This window comes from the organism of the source record quoted next, unplaced genomic scaffold (genome assembly GCF_019419815.1).
Source record: "Pyrus x bretschneideri cultivar Hongxiangsu unplaced genomic scaffold, Pyrus_bretschneideri_v1 Contig46, whole genome shotgun sequence".
NCBI lineage: Eukaryota > Viridiplantae > Streptophyta > Magnoliopsida > Rosales > Rosaceae > Pyrus > Pyrus x bretschneideri.
Genome location: NW_025999783.1, coordinates 663,633 through 679,445, shown reverse-complemented (window position 1 = coordinate 679,445; position 15,813 = coordinate 663,633). Strand labels below are relative to the sequence as shown.

Here is a 15,813-nt window from a genome sequence, read left to right as displayed (position 1 = left end):
TGTGCGCAGTAGGAGGACTTGGGTGCTTAACTACTGGTGATGTGCTGCTCTAGTATTAAAGCGTCTAAAGTGATGAAAACAAGACCTGGCCTTGGTTCTTGGTGATTGGGCTAATGTGTCATTCTAGTACCTGTCTGCCCTTGGTGCGTTATTAACCTAAGTTGCTGCGTTTGTCGAAACATAAGTAATCTTTGTATCCGTCAGTGTATGTGGGATGTTTCCATCTACTCAATCTTGTAAATGAAATGTGACCTACTTATGTTGGTTATATCTTGTCAAAGCACTTCGTCAATAGCTTCATTACGGTGGAAATCATGTAATCGTTCGGTCGGGAGCCTCTCAACTCCTTCTTGAATTTGCCTCTGTTGGGGCAATAGAGCTTCTGACTGCCTTCAGTTGTGACTTATTGGTCTAGGTTGTTATTCCCTATTCTTGGCTCGTCTATGTTGTAGTTACGGTGCATGTGGTACGTTCCTGGCAGACGCGTGAGTTACTTGCATACTATCATTTAAACTTGAGCCGGAATGAGTGACTGTTTCTCTCTGCCGGCTGTGCTACCTATTTCGATGTGATGTAGAAGATGTTATTTGCAAGCTTAGCTACGAATGAACACTTCGCCTGGAAGGTTGTTTATGTTGATTATCGAAGTGTGGCCCAAACCATGAATGTATGCTCGTATGTGGGCCTAATCGAGAGTGCATGCTCCTTTGTGCGTTAGGGGAGTATATGGTATCTCGAAGGCCTAGACTAGAGTGTAAACTACCAGAACGCTCGATTTGTGGTTAGTCGAGGGGCTGCTTACCCGGATGTTGTTGGAGAGGTTTGTCGTTTGCCCTTGTCCTGCTTCGAGACACCTCGTCTGGGGCATGCTACATCTTGATGCATTGCAAAAGCTGATTCACCAAGGTCGTCTGTTGTGCAAGGGCGCTCATTAGTTCTACTACTTGTCGGGACAAGTGTTCTTCGTCATACGGGATGGAAGAACTTGGACGGTATGCGTCTCTTTGAGTAGTGGAAGTGTAATGGACTCCGGAGGGCAAGATTATAGCTTAGATATATCAAATATGCAGAAAGTTAGGGTGAAAACACCCCTGGTTCAATCCTTGGTCCAAAAATCTAAAGTTGGGACGATTAAACTGGTATTGGATCGATCGGGATCACTAGGTGGACCGTAAAAGTAGGCTAGGCCGAGCCATGTGCAAAGCGCGTGGGCGCGATGAGGTCTAGCCTGCTTGGCCTTCGGTTAACGGTCATTGGGCTCGCATTAGGCTTGGAGTGCGCTTGGCTCGCACTAGCCTTGGGCTCGCAAGTGTTGGGTTGCTCCATTTGCCGCAGCTGCAGCTGCTTAGGTCGTGATTTAGTACTCAACCCTTGACCAACGGGTCCTTAAACCGTAAGCGGTTTCTTTTCATTCATTCATTCATTGATTCAAGGTGCATGGACGCCTATCGAGCTTCATTTAACCTGATTATGATCCCTTCCACTAGATAATATATAGCTGTTATGGCAGCGTCATGCCCCTGCTGGATCTGGGCTGCCTTATGTTGGGTTGACTACCGTATGACACGGGCTTGGGCTTGTTGCTGCAAGGTGGCAGTTGCTGTTGCTACAAAGTGGCAATTACTGTTACTTCGTGGCCTTGCTGCCATGAAGATGTCCCACTCTCCACTACGATGGTGGTTATCGTGGTTGCCGTGGTGGTGGTACTCTGTAGTGGCAAAGTTACTCATTTTGTCGTCGCTTGAGCCTCGTGGATCGTTGTGGTGGGGCTACATCAATCTCCATCATTTGATCTGGATCTTTGAACGTAGAAAGTTCCATTCGTCATGGTTTCCGAATTTCCTACCATCGCATTTTTCTCCTACGTTTATTCAAAGAATTAAAAAAAAAATTCTAGGAATAAGAACATATGAAAAATTTACGTATGAATGAGAAATGACAAACTTTGAATGCGAAATTCTTTTCCGAGTGTATGAATCAAACTTTCAATGAAAGCACCAATTTGTGGACGCAAATTTCCATCTTCTCCTTTGTCGAAAATGCACCTGCAAAATAATAAAACCTAAGATTATGCCAAACTCGCCAATGATGATTTTTTTTTTGGGGGGGGGGGAGCTTTGGCCGAAGAATCTCTGATACCAAAGTTAAAATTATGAAATGAATGTGTTTAGGAGTTTGTGGGTAGCAAATGGCTTAGCATTTTATTGGGATAAGAGAGGTATTTTTAGAAGGGTGGCCGGCCCTATTGGTGGAGAATGGTCGGCCATATATGGTGTAATTGGGTGAATAATTGCAAGATTTTATGTGAAATAATATCTTGCAATTAACATGACAATTATTCCTAAATTAAATAAGAAGTGTTGAGAGTTACCTTTTGAATAAAATCAATAAGGACATCAGGAGTGGTAAGAGACATTTGAATAAATACCATATTAATCACATTTGGCTCTTCCTTGATTGAGCTGTTATTGTCCGTTGCATGCATATAAGAATTCCGGTGTGCGTCGAGGATAATCTCATCTTTCTTGTCCAAAAATCCACGTGTCACCTCCATGATTTTTGAGATTATTTTTGGCTCTACATAGACTATTTTTGTTTTGCTTATTGGTCACATGTTTTGTGTTAGAGAATAAAATCTCACATCAGGCACATGACAAAAAAAGTGTACAATTAAGGATAGTACGTAGGCACTCACTATTGAATACTCTATATACTCACTTTCTGATTCGGCTCAATTAGGAAATGACATGTGATCCTTGTTTTTTAAAGCCCAAGAAAGATTAAATAACACGTCCATTATTTTTAATACAATAAAACATGTATTAAAATATCATTGAACAAAATCAAAAAGTGAGCTCTCACTAATGAATACCCAAGTGTTATCTTACAATTAATCAATGAGAGATACCACCTCAACATCTAGTAATAAGTGTTTAAGTTAGGATAATATCACTGATGTTGATGGTAGACTACGAGTGACCTATAAAGCATATCAATTTGTAGATGTCTAATATCTTATGCCACTATACAGTGGAGAAAATTTAAATACCACAGTTTTCAGATATATTTTTGGACCAGTCACCGAGTTTTTTTTTATTCTTTTTGTTTTATATTAATGGGATGGGAAATTTGAACCTGGAGCAGTTTTTCGCATTTGTAAAATATATATATATATATATATATATATATATATATGTATCAGTACACCAAGAGAGCTGACTATTAGTATATACACTTTTGCCTTAAGTTAGGTTGACAAACGAAAGTTGTCAGCTGAATCTTCATGTAATCATATTTATTTAGGAATGTAAGAAGAAATTTTAAGTTTGAATTTTGATACTTATTTTTCGTTAATTAAAAAGATATTCTTACCTGTAAAAATTTATTTATATATATATATATATATATAGTCTTACGATTCATTTGAAAGAAAAAAAGGACATCAAATTATTTAGCGCAGGTGGCCGTGAAGGGGGGTGGAATAAGGTTAGGATTAGGTTTTAGGTTTACGTTTTGAATTTCTACCCAATATTAACAAAAAAAAAAAAAAAAAAAAAAGCTTGCTTCAAGGAGAGGATACAACAACTGCCTTAAAAATTATGGTAAGGTGTTAAATGGTGAAAAATACGGATGGGATCGAAATAGATAATTAAGTGCGATACTAAAAGTGTCATGACAAATACTAAGGAGCCTCTTCCAAAGTAAGACTCTAAATGAATTCTTTGTTACCTTACAGTTTAACGTTAATTCTCATGACAACATTATAAAACATTGTGCCAAAACATGATGTGGCAGAAAGTCCATACAAAGTCTTACTTTTGAAAGAGTCCCCTTAGCATTTATGAAAGTGTCATACTTTTGGCTAGAAAAAAAAGCGAGTGTTTTGGTGACAATTTCTCTTGCATTTATAGCTGAAATGGGTGGCTTCAATTCTTGTCCTACCAAAACAAATATGAACCCAACTCAGAGTTTTACATTACATGTCAAAGCTTTAATCATATCTCAATCCCAGTGCCTTTCCAACAACAACAACAACAACAACAACAAAAAAAAAAAGCATGAAATCATCTAAAACAAAATTCAATTGTTAAAATAACCAATTTTTAGCATGTCATCATTATCTTATCAATGTGTCGCTGATATTTGATAGCTATGTACTTGATATTTAGTTTTGATCATTTTAGTAACCAGTCCTAAAATTAGCTCGTTTTAACCAAAATCCCGCGAAAAAAAATGTGAATATGAGATGCCAATTGTGAGTTTTTAAACTTGTAATCCAAATACTTTCATATTAACATGGTTTAGAAAGATGCTCACAATTTATTTGTAATTCATGGCCTAATGTTGCAGGTATGAGCTTTAGTCAAGTTGGCTAGAACATTATAATATCAGTTGCATAAAAATAAAAAAAAATAAAAAAAAAAACACACACACACACATTGTGTAATGTTACAAAAAACTATATCAATCTCGTTTTTGTCACCTTGTTCCTTAATTCATGGTGACTAGATGAACACAACAGTATACTATATCAGTTTCTTTCTTTCTTATGTTTTTTCTCTTTTCCCATTTGAGTTATTGTATATGTTTAGCTTTGCACGGGATATATTGAAACACATGATGATATCTATCAAAAGCTATCACAAAAATTGAGCGTCACATGTAGCAACTTAATTTAAACTCACTCACATGTTGCTAAAATTGTGCACGGTTCTAAGTCTATGATACCAATTTTAGTTCCTTGGCATTTGAATTTTTAGTATGTCTTTGCCAATTCCAATATTAAAAACAGACTGAAATCTACTAACAAATCATACTTAAATATTGAAAAATTTAGAAAAGTGGGGTTCATTTCACATGTGGGATTTGCTAGAAATTGGCATTAGACTGAGTTGGTCACCGTCATATAAATATAATCAAACTATAACTTGACCACCTAGTACTACGGTCTACTAGTATTCATCTTCGTTTGTAAGATCTTAAGTTCGATTCTCGCCAAAGTCGAATTTGTGCCACATTGTTACTAGACTAGTATAAGGCTTAATTCGCTTCCCTATCCCTATATAATATCATTGTTAAAAAAAATAAAAAAAAATAAAAAATAAAAAACAAGGGAAACCTTTAAAACTGCTACCAAACAATCCCTTAAATTCGGTGTTGCGTGCGCAAACTGTAAGCATAATTTCGACAAGAAAAAAACTGTAAGCATAACGTCCTCCCTCCAGCTCAAGGCCGTGATTGGCGCCTCAAATTACATTTCGACCCAAACACGCCATTATTAAAAAAATTTAAAAAATAATCTTAATTTAAAAATCCATAGCGCATAACAAGCGGATTAGCGTGACATGTGTTCCCGTAACGCCCCATCCGTACTCTATCTCTCTCTCCCTTAACGGCCTCGTCCGACGTGGCAAGAAAAAGCGTTGAGTTAAAAGTTAGTTGGGGCGTCGCAGTAAAAGGTAAAAATCCCTGGCAGTAAAACGAACGGAGAGTATGGGGGAGGGGTGGGTTTGGCGAGCCGTTAATGTGGGTGGTGGAGGTTGTTTGGTTGTTGGGTTAGAGAGAACCTAATCCGGGGGATTGAAGGGAACCAAACAGTGAAAAATGGTGTTTGTTAGTTAGTTAACTGTAAACGGCGTTAGAAGGAAGGAAGGGAGTGGGGTGTCTATATAAAGAGTGTGATTGTTTGTGGGAGCTCCCCATTCTCTGACTCTACTTGTCTGCTCTCTCTCTCTCTCTCTACATTCATTTGTGTGTGCGTCTTTAATTTCTCTCTGCTCCCACATTCCCTCCTCCTTACAGAAACACGCATTTAGAGAGAGAAAGAGAGATTTAAAGAGAGAAAGGAACTGCAATTGCAATGGCGGTGTTTGATAGTAAGAAGAAATGGGTCGGTGCGTTCGTGACGGTGCTTCTCGTGTGTTGCTTCGCAGCTGCTATGGTCTCCGAGATCTCTCGCAACAGGTTTGCTCCTTCTTACTCTTCCTCTTCCTCTCTCTCTCTCTCTCTCTCTACATTTTCCTGTAAACTTTAGTGAGAGAAAAAGGGCAATGGGAATTTCTTACTGGAAAATTGGAGCTCCATTGCTTGTTTTTTTACTAGAAAATGCAGTACGGACCAAGAATCCGAAGATTCTAGAACTTTTGGGGTGGTTGAGTTTTGTGAGTTGTAGTCGACTCCATTGAAGCAGAGGAAGAGCTAAGACTTAGAGTGAGAGAGAGAGAGAGGGGTCTTGGGGTTGGCCGTACAAATTGGCGTACTTCAATTTCCTGTAATTTTTTTTTTCTTTTTGTTTATTTTGGTATGTTGCTTATGTGCAGCAATGGAGGAACAGAGGAGTTGCAGAGCTCGAGCACCTCGTCAATGGAGGCCAGGTCCGAACCCTCTCTCTCCCCCCAACGTTAATTCCATTTTTTCTTCTTTGTTCTTGTCTACGTGGATGGATCTCAACCGTCGCCCTGTCCGTTCGGTTGTTATTGTCCGGTGGATGATTCTGTTCTGTTCTGTTCTTACACTAACCGTAAAATAAAAATATCAACCGTCAAGATCTGGATTTAAAGATCTCAGCCGTTTATTCCGTTACGTTCGTGCCCCTCGGATTCTCGTTCCTTTTTTCCAACGAAAAACCCCGTTCGCCCCACTCCCTCTTTTTGGCACATTACCGAAACTACCCTCGACCAGTACCCATACTTCCACATGTGCACCACTCGCCGACTAAGACGCCCATTAACGGTTTTGACTGGACAGTGTCTGTGGGCTCGAGCACTGCAAAGTCGTGCTTTGTTCAGTCGTTTGTCATTTACTTTTCGTCTAAGCCGCGGCCGAAACGTGTTGCTCTCCCACTGGCCCGGGATTGACCCAAATCCTACCGTTTTTTCGGTAACAGTGAATGTTTTGGAAGCTTATGGGTCATTGGGTTTTGGTTTTTTTCTTAATTTTTTTTTTTTCTTTTTCAATTGGGTTTCTTTTACAGAGTGGCTGAGGATGAAGAAGGATTCAATAAGCATGCGGTTGAAGACCCAGAAGAGATTGCTTCCATGGTTGACATGTGGGTATTTTTACCTCTCTACCTCTCTCTCTCTCTCTACCTTTTTGGGTATGGTCATGATCCATGTGTGTGTGTCTCTCTCTCAACCTTTTTGGGTATGGTCATGATCCATGTGACTGTGGAAATGCACATGGGTAAATCTGTGATAAGAAAAAAATAATTTTTATGTACTTTTGGGTTTGAATAGAAAAAAATTGACTGCATTTAGGGATGGCGGGTGGGGTAGCTAGCTCTCAATGGTAAAATGCCTCAAGTATTTACTTGTGTGTTAGGCACCGCCTATTACATTCACATAGAATTGCAAATTAGGCCAGTCGATAAAGACACAATTGTCCTCGCTAATGGACATCTAGTGCTCAGGATTTGGCCAAATACAGTGGAGGACCAACACAAGAAGGAAACTAGGCAGAAATTGCCCACACCAGATCAATCCCAGTGCTAATTACTATCTCACTTTAATTATCTTAAACTATACGGATAAGTGCATCGTATGTTTGACTTATTAATCTGGAATAGCTTTTGTTTGATTATAATGTTGATGGTAGAAACACACTGTTGATATTGCAGGAGTATCCGCAACAGCACGGAGAGGAGGAAGCTCGGCTACTTCTCGTGTGGAACTGGCAATCCAATCGATGACTGCTGGCGCTGTGATCCCAACTGGCACAAAAACCGCAAGCGTCTTGCAGACTGTGGCATTGGTTTTGGGAGAAATGCCATTGGTGGCCGCGATGGACGCTTCTATGTTGTCACTGACCCTAATGATGATGATCCTGTTAACCCCAGGCCTGGTACTCTTCGCCATGCTGTCATCCAGACCAAGCCTCTCTGGATTGTGTTCAAGCGAGACATGGTGATACAGTTGAAGCAGGAGCTCATCATGAACAGCTTCAAGACCATTGATGGTCGCGGAGTCAATGTTCACATTGCTAATGGAGCATGCATCACAATCCAATATGTTACAAATATTATCATCCACGGCCTGCACATCCATGACTGCAAGCCCACTGGCAATGCTTTGGTGAGGAGCTCGCCTACTCACTTTGGGTGGCGGACAATGGCTGATGGAGATGCTGTCTCCATCTTCGGGTCAAGCCATATTTGGGTTGATCACAATTCCCTCTCCAACTGCGCTGACGGCTTAGTTGATGCTGTCATGGGCTCAACTGCAATTACCATTTCCAACAACCACATGACCCACCACAATGAGGTAATGTTAAAGTGCTTCTGAATCAATTTATTACTATTTACTTGCATCTGAATTCTTTTTGTTGTAATATTGACATTTGATTGAAATCAGGTGATGCTGCTGGGCCACAGTGATAGCTATACCAGAGACAAGCAAATGCAAGTCACAATTGCTTACAACCACTTTGGAGAGGGACTTATCCAAAGAATGCCGAGGTAGTTAGTTAATTCTTCTATTCAATGATGAAATCAGAATTGGTTTGTTGGCAGCAGATATGCAATTCCAACAAGTTGTACGGCACTTTTAATTTCGATGTTCATAAGACATGATCTGTGAATAATGCAGGTGCAGGCACGGGTATTTCCATGTCGTGAACAATGACTACACTCACTGGGAAATGTATGCCATTGGTGGGAGTGCAGAACCCACCATCAACAGCCAAGGCAACAGATATGCTGCTCCAACCAACCCCTTTGCAAAGGAGGTATATATTGCAGTACTAATCATATCTACGTTTCAATTAGTTCTTGTTTACCACCATAATAACTGATCATTGATGATGAATTACACTGTAAAGGTTACAAAGAGGGTCGAGACGGCTACCACGCAATGGAAGAACTGGAACTGGAGATCAGAAGGAGATCTGCTGCTCAATGGTGCCTACTTCACTCCATCTGGAGCTGGAGCTTCAGCAAGCTACGCCAGGGCCTCAAGCTTGGGAGCCAAGTCATCTGCCATGATTGGAGCTATAACTTCAGGTTCCGGTGTACTTCCCTGCCGCAGAGGCCACCCCTGCTAGTATCTCAAATTTCCATTTTACCAAAACTATATAGCACTCCAAATTTCCTTCCACAGATTCCGTCAAAATTGTTTTCTACACCCATCTATTGCATTTTACAAGATTTGGCAAGTGTACATTATATACACATGTCATCATATCATCCAATCCGCCCTCCCTCCTTCCCAAGATTGTCCTTCTGTTATTGGTCAACCTCGGTCTGCTTCAACTGAAAAATGCAATGCCATTTTTAGGAGCAGGTACAGAAGCGTTGTTCATTATTATTCTTCGTTGTCCTTTTGGTCTCGGTCTGTTTCATCCCATCATATTCTGTCTCTATCTTCGTCTTCCTCCTCCCATCAGTGTCAGTCTTTTTTCCTCTCTCTGCATACATTTGGGTTTTCCTTTGTCTAGAGTCATACAAGCAAGCAATAGTATGAAGATGAACGTCAAACTTTTGAGTTATGAAAGGAAATAGCAAGTGCAGTCATGTTTTTGTTACTTTTCTATATTTTACTTTTTACCCTTTGGTTTTGTTCTGTTACTTTTGGCAAATGGCAATGGCAATGGCAATGGAAGCAATCTTTTACTTTTGGTCGTTATTGTTTCCATGTGCTCTCCCTACCACACCACATGATCACATCAAGTGATTAACCAGCAACCAACATCATCACCTTTTTCTTAACTTTCACCATCATCATCATCTTACCAAGTGATTAATTGCTGGACCCAATTTGATTAATTCATTTGGGCTTCGTTTAGCAAAAGTGAGATAAAGCATTAACCATATCAAATTATCAATCATCACTCGGAGGATTTGATGGGGGATTTTTCCCCATCAAAATGCCCTCCACCCATCACCATCCATGAAAATGTCTGCTCCACAGCATCTCCAAGTGAAAAAATGACGACAGTTTGTAAAATCAAACATGGGTTTTCTCTCGGAGTAGTTACTGACACTTCAAAAGTTTTGCGGCACTCTTTCTTGACAAAAAAACACAAAGACAAGAATGAGTGCATGATGACTTTTTGAAGTGCTAATGACAACAATCCCCCTTTTTTCTAATTAAACTTTAAACTAGTATATTGTTAGTTGAAGATAAAAACCGGAGGACAAGATAAAAACCGAAACAAAAGGGGGGTGCGAAATGTTACAGTGACAAATGAAAAGGCGTATTCTCAAAAGTAAAAAATTAAGTTGAGTCAATTCCGGATGTATGATCATGTAAATATAATGGGTGGTATTAATCTTGCAAGAGATCTTTATCCAAGTAGTACAATACTTGCATAATACAAGTACAACCCAGGACCGATGGATCTAGATCGAGAGAGACAGAGCAACGCATTTAAGGGCAACCAAATAAAAAAACCCCAACGGATTTATTTTTGTGAGGGAACCCGCCAAACAAAATCCAAACAAAATTGCCAGCCTAGCCAAGAATTCGGGTTGCACCGACACACACTGGGGTAATAGTGAAATCATGTTGATCGATCTTCACGCGTTTTCCTTTGACGAGAAAAGTAAAAGGGCTTTTTTTTTTCTGGTCAGACAATAAAAAGGTTAAACATGCCCCGAGAGACACGATCTCTAATGGTGGTTGGGTATAGGAACCTAAATAGTTGAAGTGGCTACAAAAATAAGTTGCATAGAACATAGTGTTCGTGTATATTAATGTTCTCTTCCTCAGACTATTTTGTAAGATAAGCATCTTATTGCTGTCAGATGACAAATCCATAACACTTGGTCATGTTGATTTGTGCTCGAATGGATGGTCCAATTTACAGTCTAACAACGTAAATATACGCAAAACTATATAGAAATAGGTAGCTACATTTGAAGTATTTATACTTGTAGGTGTGAATTTATTTAAGAGGGATGAAGCATGCCCTATTTGCTAGGAGTTCAGGTAAGGTTTGGCTTTTGAGTATTTGCTCGGCAGAAAAAGTCACCAAATGTTTGTTACGAAGTTGATAGTTGCAGTTTAATGGCTGTCCAGAGGCCAAACCCTAGTCTAGATTTAGAACATATACTGGTTGCTCCATCAAATGACAACATCTAGTCCCAAATCAAAATTTAAATCATTGCAGGGGAACAACATGAACAGATATTACGATGATCAATCGGTAATGCTTTCAATCGACACATATGGAGCAGAATAGAACCATATAAAATCACCATAGTAATATATGGAGTTATTCTTTTTCTATATCTAGGTCATAATAGTTGTATGAATGAGTGTAATCACCGTTGCAAAAGTTCATAGCATGTTTTGCTTCCACTCAAAAACCGTATTTAAAAAAGCTATTCCTCACTATCATCGCTTATGTTCCTCCGTAGAGGTAACAAGTGAAGGAAGTGTTCACTCTTGCACAGAGTTTGCCTCGAAAGTGTACCTAGCTTCAGCAAAGTGAGACTTCACCAGTGCAAGAGCTCTAAAGCGATGAGAAATCTTGTTCTTTTCTTCCTTCGGCATCTCGGCATAACTGCAATAAGACAAATAACAAACATCAGCTGCAAGTAATACTATGGACCACTCAGAAAGTAAATATATAATATGGATTAGCTTACGTCTGCTCGTAACCATCAGGTTGGAAGACTGGATCCCATCCGAAATCAGTTGGTCCCCTTGCCGGAACTATTCTCCCCTGGAATTCATCCACAAATTGCATGTTAGTGCCATATTCTCTGTTAACCATCCCGTGATTGTATAACCATTTCCACAAACTAAACATTCTTTAATATTTGCAATAGCCACAAATTTCATCTTTTTTCTTTCTTCAATGAAAGCCAATGGATCAGTTTTCAGTTAGTTGAAAATTATCATCTACCAGGACTTAGTTTTATTATAGGAAGCCAAAGTTCTCAGCAGGGGGGAAGATAGATGTAGACAGAGGCCTTATGATCAACTACTGGAAACTAAACCCATCACCTATATTCTTCCATAGAACTCGAACTATTAGATTAAATGGGCCAACCAGTTTTTTCTTCTGATTTGCCAGGTTCCAGGAGTCTTTCTTGTTATAAAGACTCAAGCTAATGTTTCCATGATAGGTCAACAGTTATGCACGTCTTTGGATATCATTCTAACTGATTAAAAATATAGTGATCGTAGGCTAAGAAGTTACAATGCCTTAAGCGGCATAAGATGCTCTCAAACCACGTCCGGTATGTTAAAAACAGGTACATTAGTCTACAGACCTTCAACAGAGGAATATAAAAAACAAATAACAAATTGTGATAGGGTGTCTACATACCGGAGTTTTACCCAGAAATGTGATAGGCTCAACACTGGGCCCAGTGGTAAAGGAGAAGGAACACAATGCATAGGCTGATTTATCCTCATATGCCATCAACAAATTGTTGAGACCTATAAGAAATGAAAGAAACAACAACAATCAAAAAAATTAGAAACCCAGACATCACAAAATTCAAACAAAGAATTACAGGAGAAAAAATAGAAGGAAAAATGAAATGATAAGTACCTTCATGTCCAAGCTTCTGCAGGAACCACTTACTGCATAGTTGTAAAGAATCAGTAAGACTGTTAAAGAAACACCATATAATGGAAGTCTAGCTATTTGTGAAAACAAAAGTATTGGACTAGATAGGGTTGAAAAATACACTAAACTACCATTTAAAGCAGCAACGAAAATTTTATACTGAACTGCAAAATCTCATAAACCAACAAAAAGAAGAAGAATAACAAATGACCATACCAGGTTGCAAAGGCGAGATAAAAATAGGTACGAAGTTTCAGAAATATGATACAGAGTAAAAGGAAAAACAAATAGAACAAAGGCATAAATTGATCACCAAGGATTTGTTCCCTCAGACTCCGTTTCTTTTAACAAATATATCAGGAGCACCACCAACAATAATGCTTTCTACCAATTTGAAAACCTTTGAAGCCAAATTTAAAGATAAAATAGGATTAAATCTTCTCTCAACAATTCCATCCATATAACATGACACATTCCTCTCCTCCTTGGCATTTTCAGCTTGCACTAATACTTCAGTAATCCCACACATTTTCATGATTAGGAGTTATCAGTATTTACATTTAGATACAATTCTTTGGAATGGCTGAGTGATTTTGACACAACTTTCTTCCCAGTACATCACACCTTGAATAGGTAAAGTTCTAAAGCATGATATAACAACTAACTAAAAAACTTAAAAGGGGAAAATATGGAGAGTCTAAGGCATGCTTTAGATTTCTGATAAGATTATGTTTACAGATTGGGGCCCTGAAATTCTTAAAGTTATCAACTCATCACAATATGCTTTTCTAAATTTTTTTTGACATGTTGACAAATCTATTAGAGGGTAAATAGAACTAGACTACAGCAGAAGAAAAGAAAGAGAAGCGTATGCAAATTGTTAAAGCCCGAAGAACAAATAAGATAAAACCAACGGTTCGTATAGTTTTAAATCAAAGTAAAATAAAGCACAACTAAAAGAATCCTAACAAAATCAGATGTCATGACACGCATGGGTGCGTCAATTCAATCCCATGGGAAATTAAAGCCAGGTTTCCAGGAAAGAGAAATATAAAAAATAAACCTTTATAGATCCAGCGATAAAGGTAGAATACTTTGTAACCATTCAGAAATGATTATCAAGACCAAATTCATTGAAGGGGGAATATAAACAAGAGCAACAATTGGAACAGTCAGATTATATAAGCTTGAATTTCAAATATATCCCTTAGATAAATGGGAACTCCATGAGAAAACAAATTAGCGAATGCCAAATTGGTTAAAGAAGAAGAAAAACAAGAAGCTTGTTATAATATGAGAGAGTGCAAAATGAGAAGGAAAAACAAGAATGGGGGGAATAACAAACACCAAATGAGTATAACATAACAAAATGTGTGAAGGGAAATCCCTATTTAGTCTCCAGATATTCAATCTTTAAACCCTGTTGACAATATCCACTCCACCCTCCACCTTGGGACGACAACCCTAAGTCCCTAACCAACGGACTATACCGCCTAGCCTCCACTTGACTCTTGAACAGACCATAGGTATGCTGAATGAGGTTTCTCTGCAATAAAAATTATACTTGGTGGCTGATGGATGCTTCTGATCTATCCATTCTCTTGTTTGTGCCCAAGATTTGAAATAGCAAGGAGCTATAAATATTGCACGCATTGTTAAAGTATACAAAATTCATGTATCTAATAGTGTCATCGATTGAATATCATTCATTGGTGGTTGAAAATAAAAAACATGCCAAACAATAACCAATCACTAACTTTCAAACAAAACACGTACTAATTGCATAAACCTGTTATTAATTAATTTGCATGTCTTCTATAATAGAAATTAGAGTCAAACTGAGATCACGTAAACTAGAAAATCACAGTCAAACCGAGAGCATGTAAACTAGAAAACCACCTGGAGAAGGCAATTAAGATGAAAAACTTACATGTAAGGTCCTGCATTAAATTTTTAGAGAGCCCATCAGAAATAAATTATACATGTGTACATAACGAAAAGAAGAGAATAAGGAAAACAGAGAGAGCACTAACCAGGTAGACCCTTGAGGGCATTGAAGCAGAGGCAAGTGTCTTCCACGAGCACAGGACCATTTACCTATCCATCCATTCATTCAATAACACCATTCAGATTATAGATATTACTATACACAATGAGCTTCAACCGAGGGAGCTTATTTGAGGTACACCCTTTTAAGGCCACTCCACATTCTCAATGATTCGAACCGTCTAGTTTTCAAGTCATAGCTCAAAGATCATCATTGCAAAAAATCACTCAGCTCCAAAGCATTTAACCACTCAATTAAAATTCAATGGTTGTCAACCTTTTGAAATACAGTGTTCATCTATTTTCTTCACTGCAATTGGATGTCTTAATTATTTCTAATGTGTCTAATTTATTGATGATCATTGATCTTTGAATGATAAATAAATAAACAATAGACAGTTCAGAGCATTGTAAAAAAATTCAGAGCAAATCCGTGTCCCTTTGAACAAGGTTAGTTGAGGAATCCCTCCATTGGGCAGGTGGGAGGGGACTGGCATATTTATATATGTGTGTGTGTGTGTGTGTGTGACGAGACAGAAGCAGAGAGATATTGGAGAAGGACCTGAATGGCAGCCAACCGAGCCTTTTCCTTGGATATGTCCTCTGGTTCGCCTTGCAATTCCGGCACTGTCAAAAACCAAAAACAAAAACCCAACTTGGCAAATTAAAAAATGACAGAGAGGGAGGGCTTTACGGTTTAGGGTTTAGTATTACAGTCAAGCTTGAGAGAGTTGAAGGGAATGGAGGTGCCCAAGATGGCACGAACTTCTTCGAGCTTCTTAGCGTTGCCAGTCACAAAAGTCACCGGCTTTGGCAGGACCAACCCACTTCCTCTTGCTCCCACCGCCGCCATTGCCGTTTCCCGACTTCTTTCTTTCTCCTTAGCTGCGAATCAGAAAAATCAATGAGAGGGCTTTACGCTATTTTGACATTTTTTATCTGAAGGTCTCACAACGGCACAGGAGTGAGTTTTTTTACGGGACATTGTTGGGATTAAATTTTGTAAATTAATTGGCATGTCAGTTGATTAGATTATTATTTAATTATTAATTATTATGTTTATTTATTGATGATATATTATTTAGTATTAATTTAATATTAATCTTTTTGACAAATTCAAATTGAAAATAACGAAACAATTAAAGCCTAATTATAAACATTTTAAATTTTTAATTATTAATAAACAAACTTGAAAACAAACTAACCACAAAAACAAACTACACAAGGAAATCGTTGGATTGTTACCGACCC

General features: G+C 38.6%; 2 protein-coding genes across 2 annotated transcripts; one reads left to right on the top strand and one right to left on the bottom strand.

The window, feature by feature from the left end:
* The first annotated feature begins 5,689 nt into the window (after nucleotides 1–5,689).
* Nucleotides 5,690–9,608, top strand: LOC103952213 (probable pectate lyase 8). The gene is made up of 7 exons (XM_048567871.1): nucleotides 5,690–5,964; nucleotides 6,321–6,374; nucleotides 6,974–7,048; nucleotides 7,616–8,258; nucleotides 8,349–8,452; nucleotides 8,583–8,721; nucleotides 8,815–9,608. Exons 1-7 carry the CDS (start codon nucleotides 5,861–5,863, stop codon nucleotides 9,034–9,036), a joined length of 1,341 nt encoding a protein of 446 aa, XP_048423828.1. The 5' UTR covers nucleotides 5,690–5,860; the 3' UTR covers nucleotides 9,037–9,608.
* Nucleotides 9,609–11,113: 1,505 nt separating this feature from the next.
* On the bottom strand, nucleotides 11,114–15,523 carry LOC103966049 (inosine triphosphate pyrophosphatase). The gene is made up of 8 exons (XM_009379176.3): nucleotides 15,277–15,523; nucleotides 15,125–15,189; nucleotides 14,550–14,613; nucleotides 14,447–14,456; nucleotides 12,499–12,530; nucleotides 12,271–12,383; nucleotides 11,585–11,661; nucleotides 11,114–11,499 (listed from the first exon to the last, which is right to left on the bottom strand). The coding sequence occupies exons 1-8, from the start codon at nucleotides 15,413–15,415 to the stop codon at nucleotides 11,376–11,378; spliced, it is 624 nt and encodes a 207-aa protein (XP_009377451.2). The 5' UTR covers nucleotides 15,416–15,523; the 3' UTR covers nucleotides 11,114–11,375.
* Between the last annotated feature and the right edge of the window lie 290 nt (nucleotides 15,524–15,813).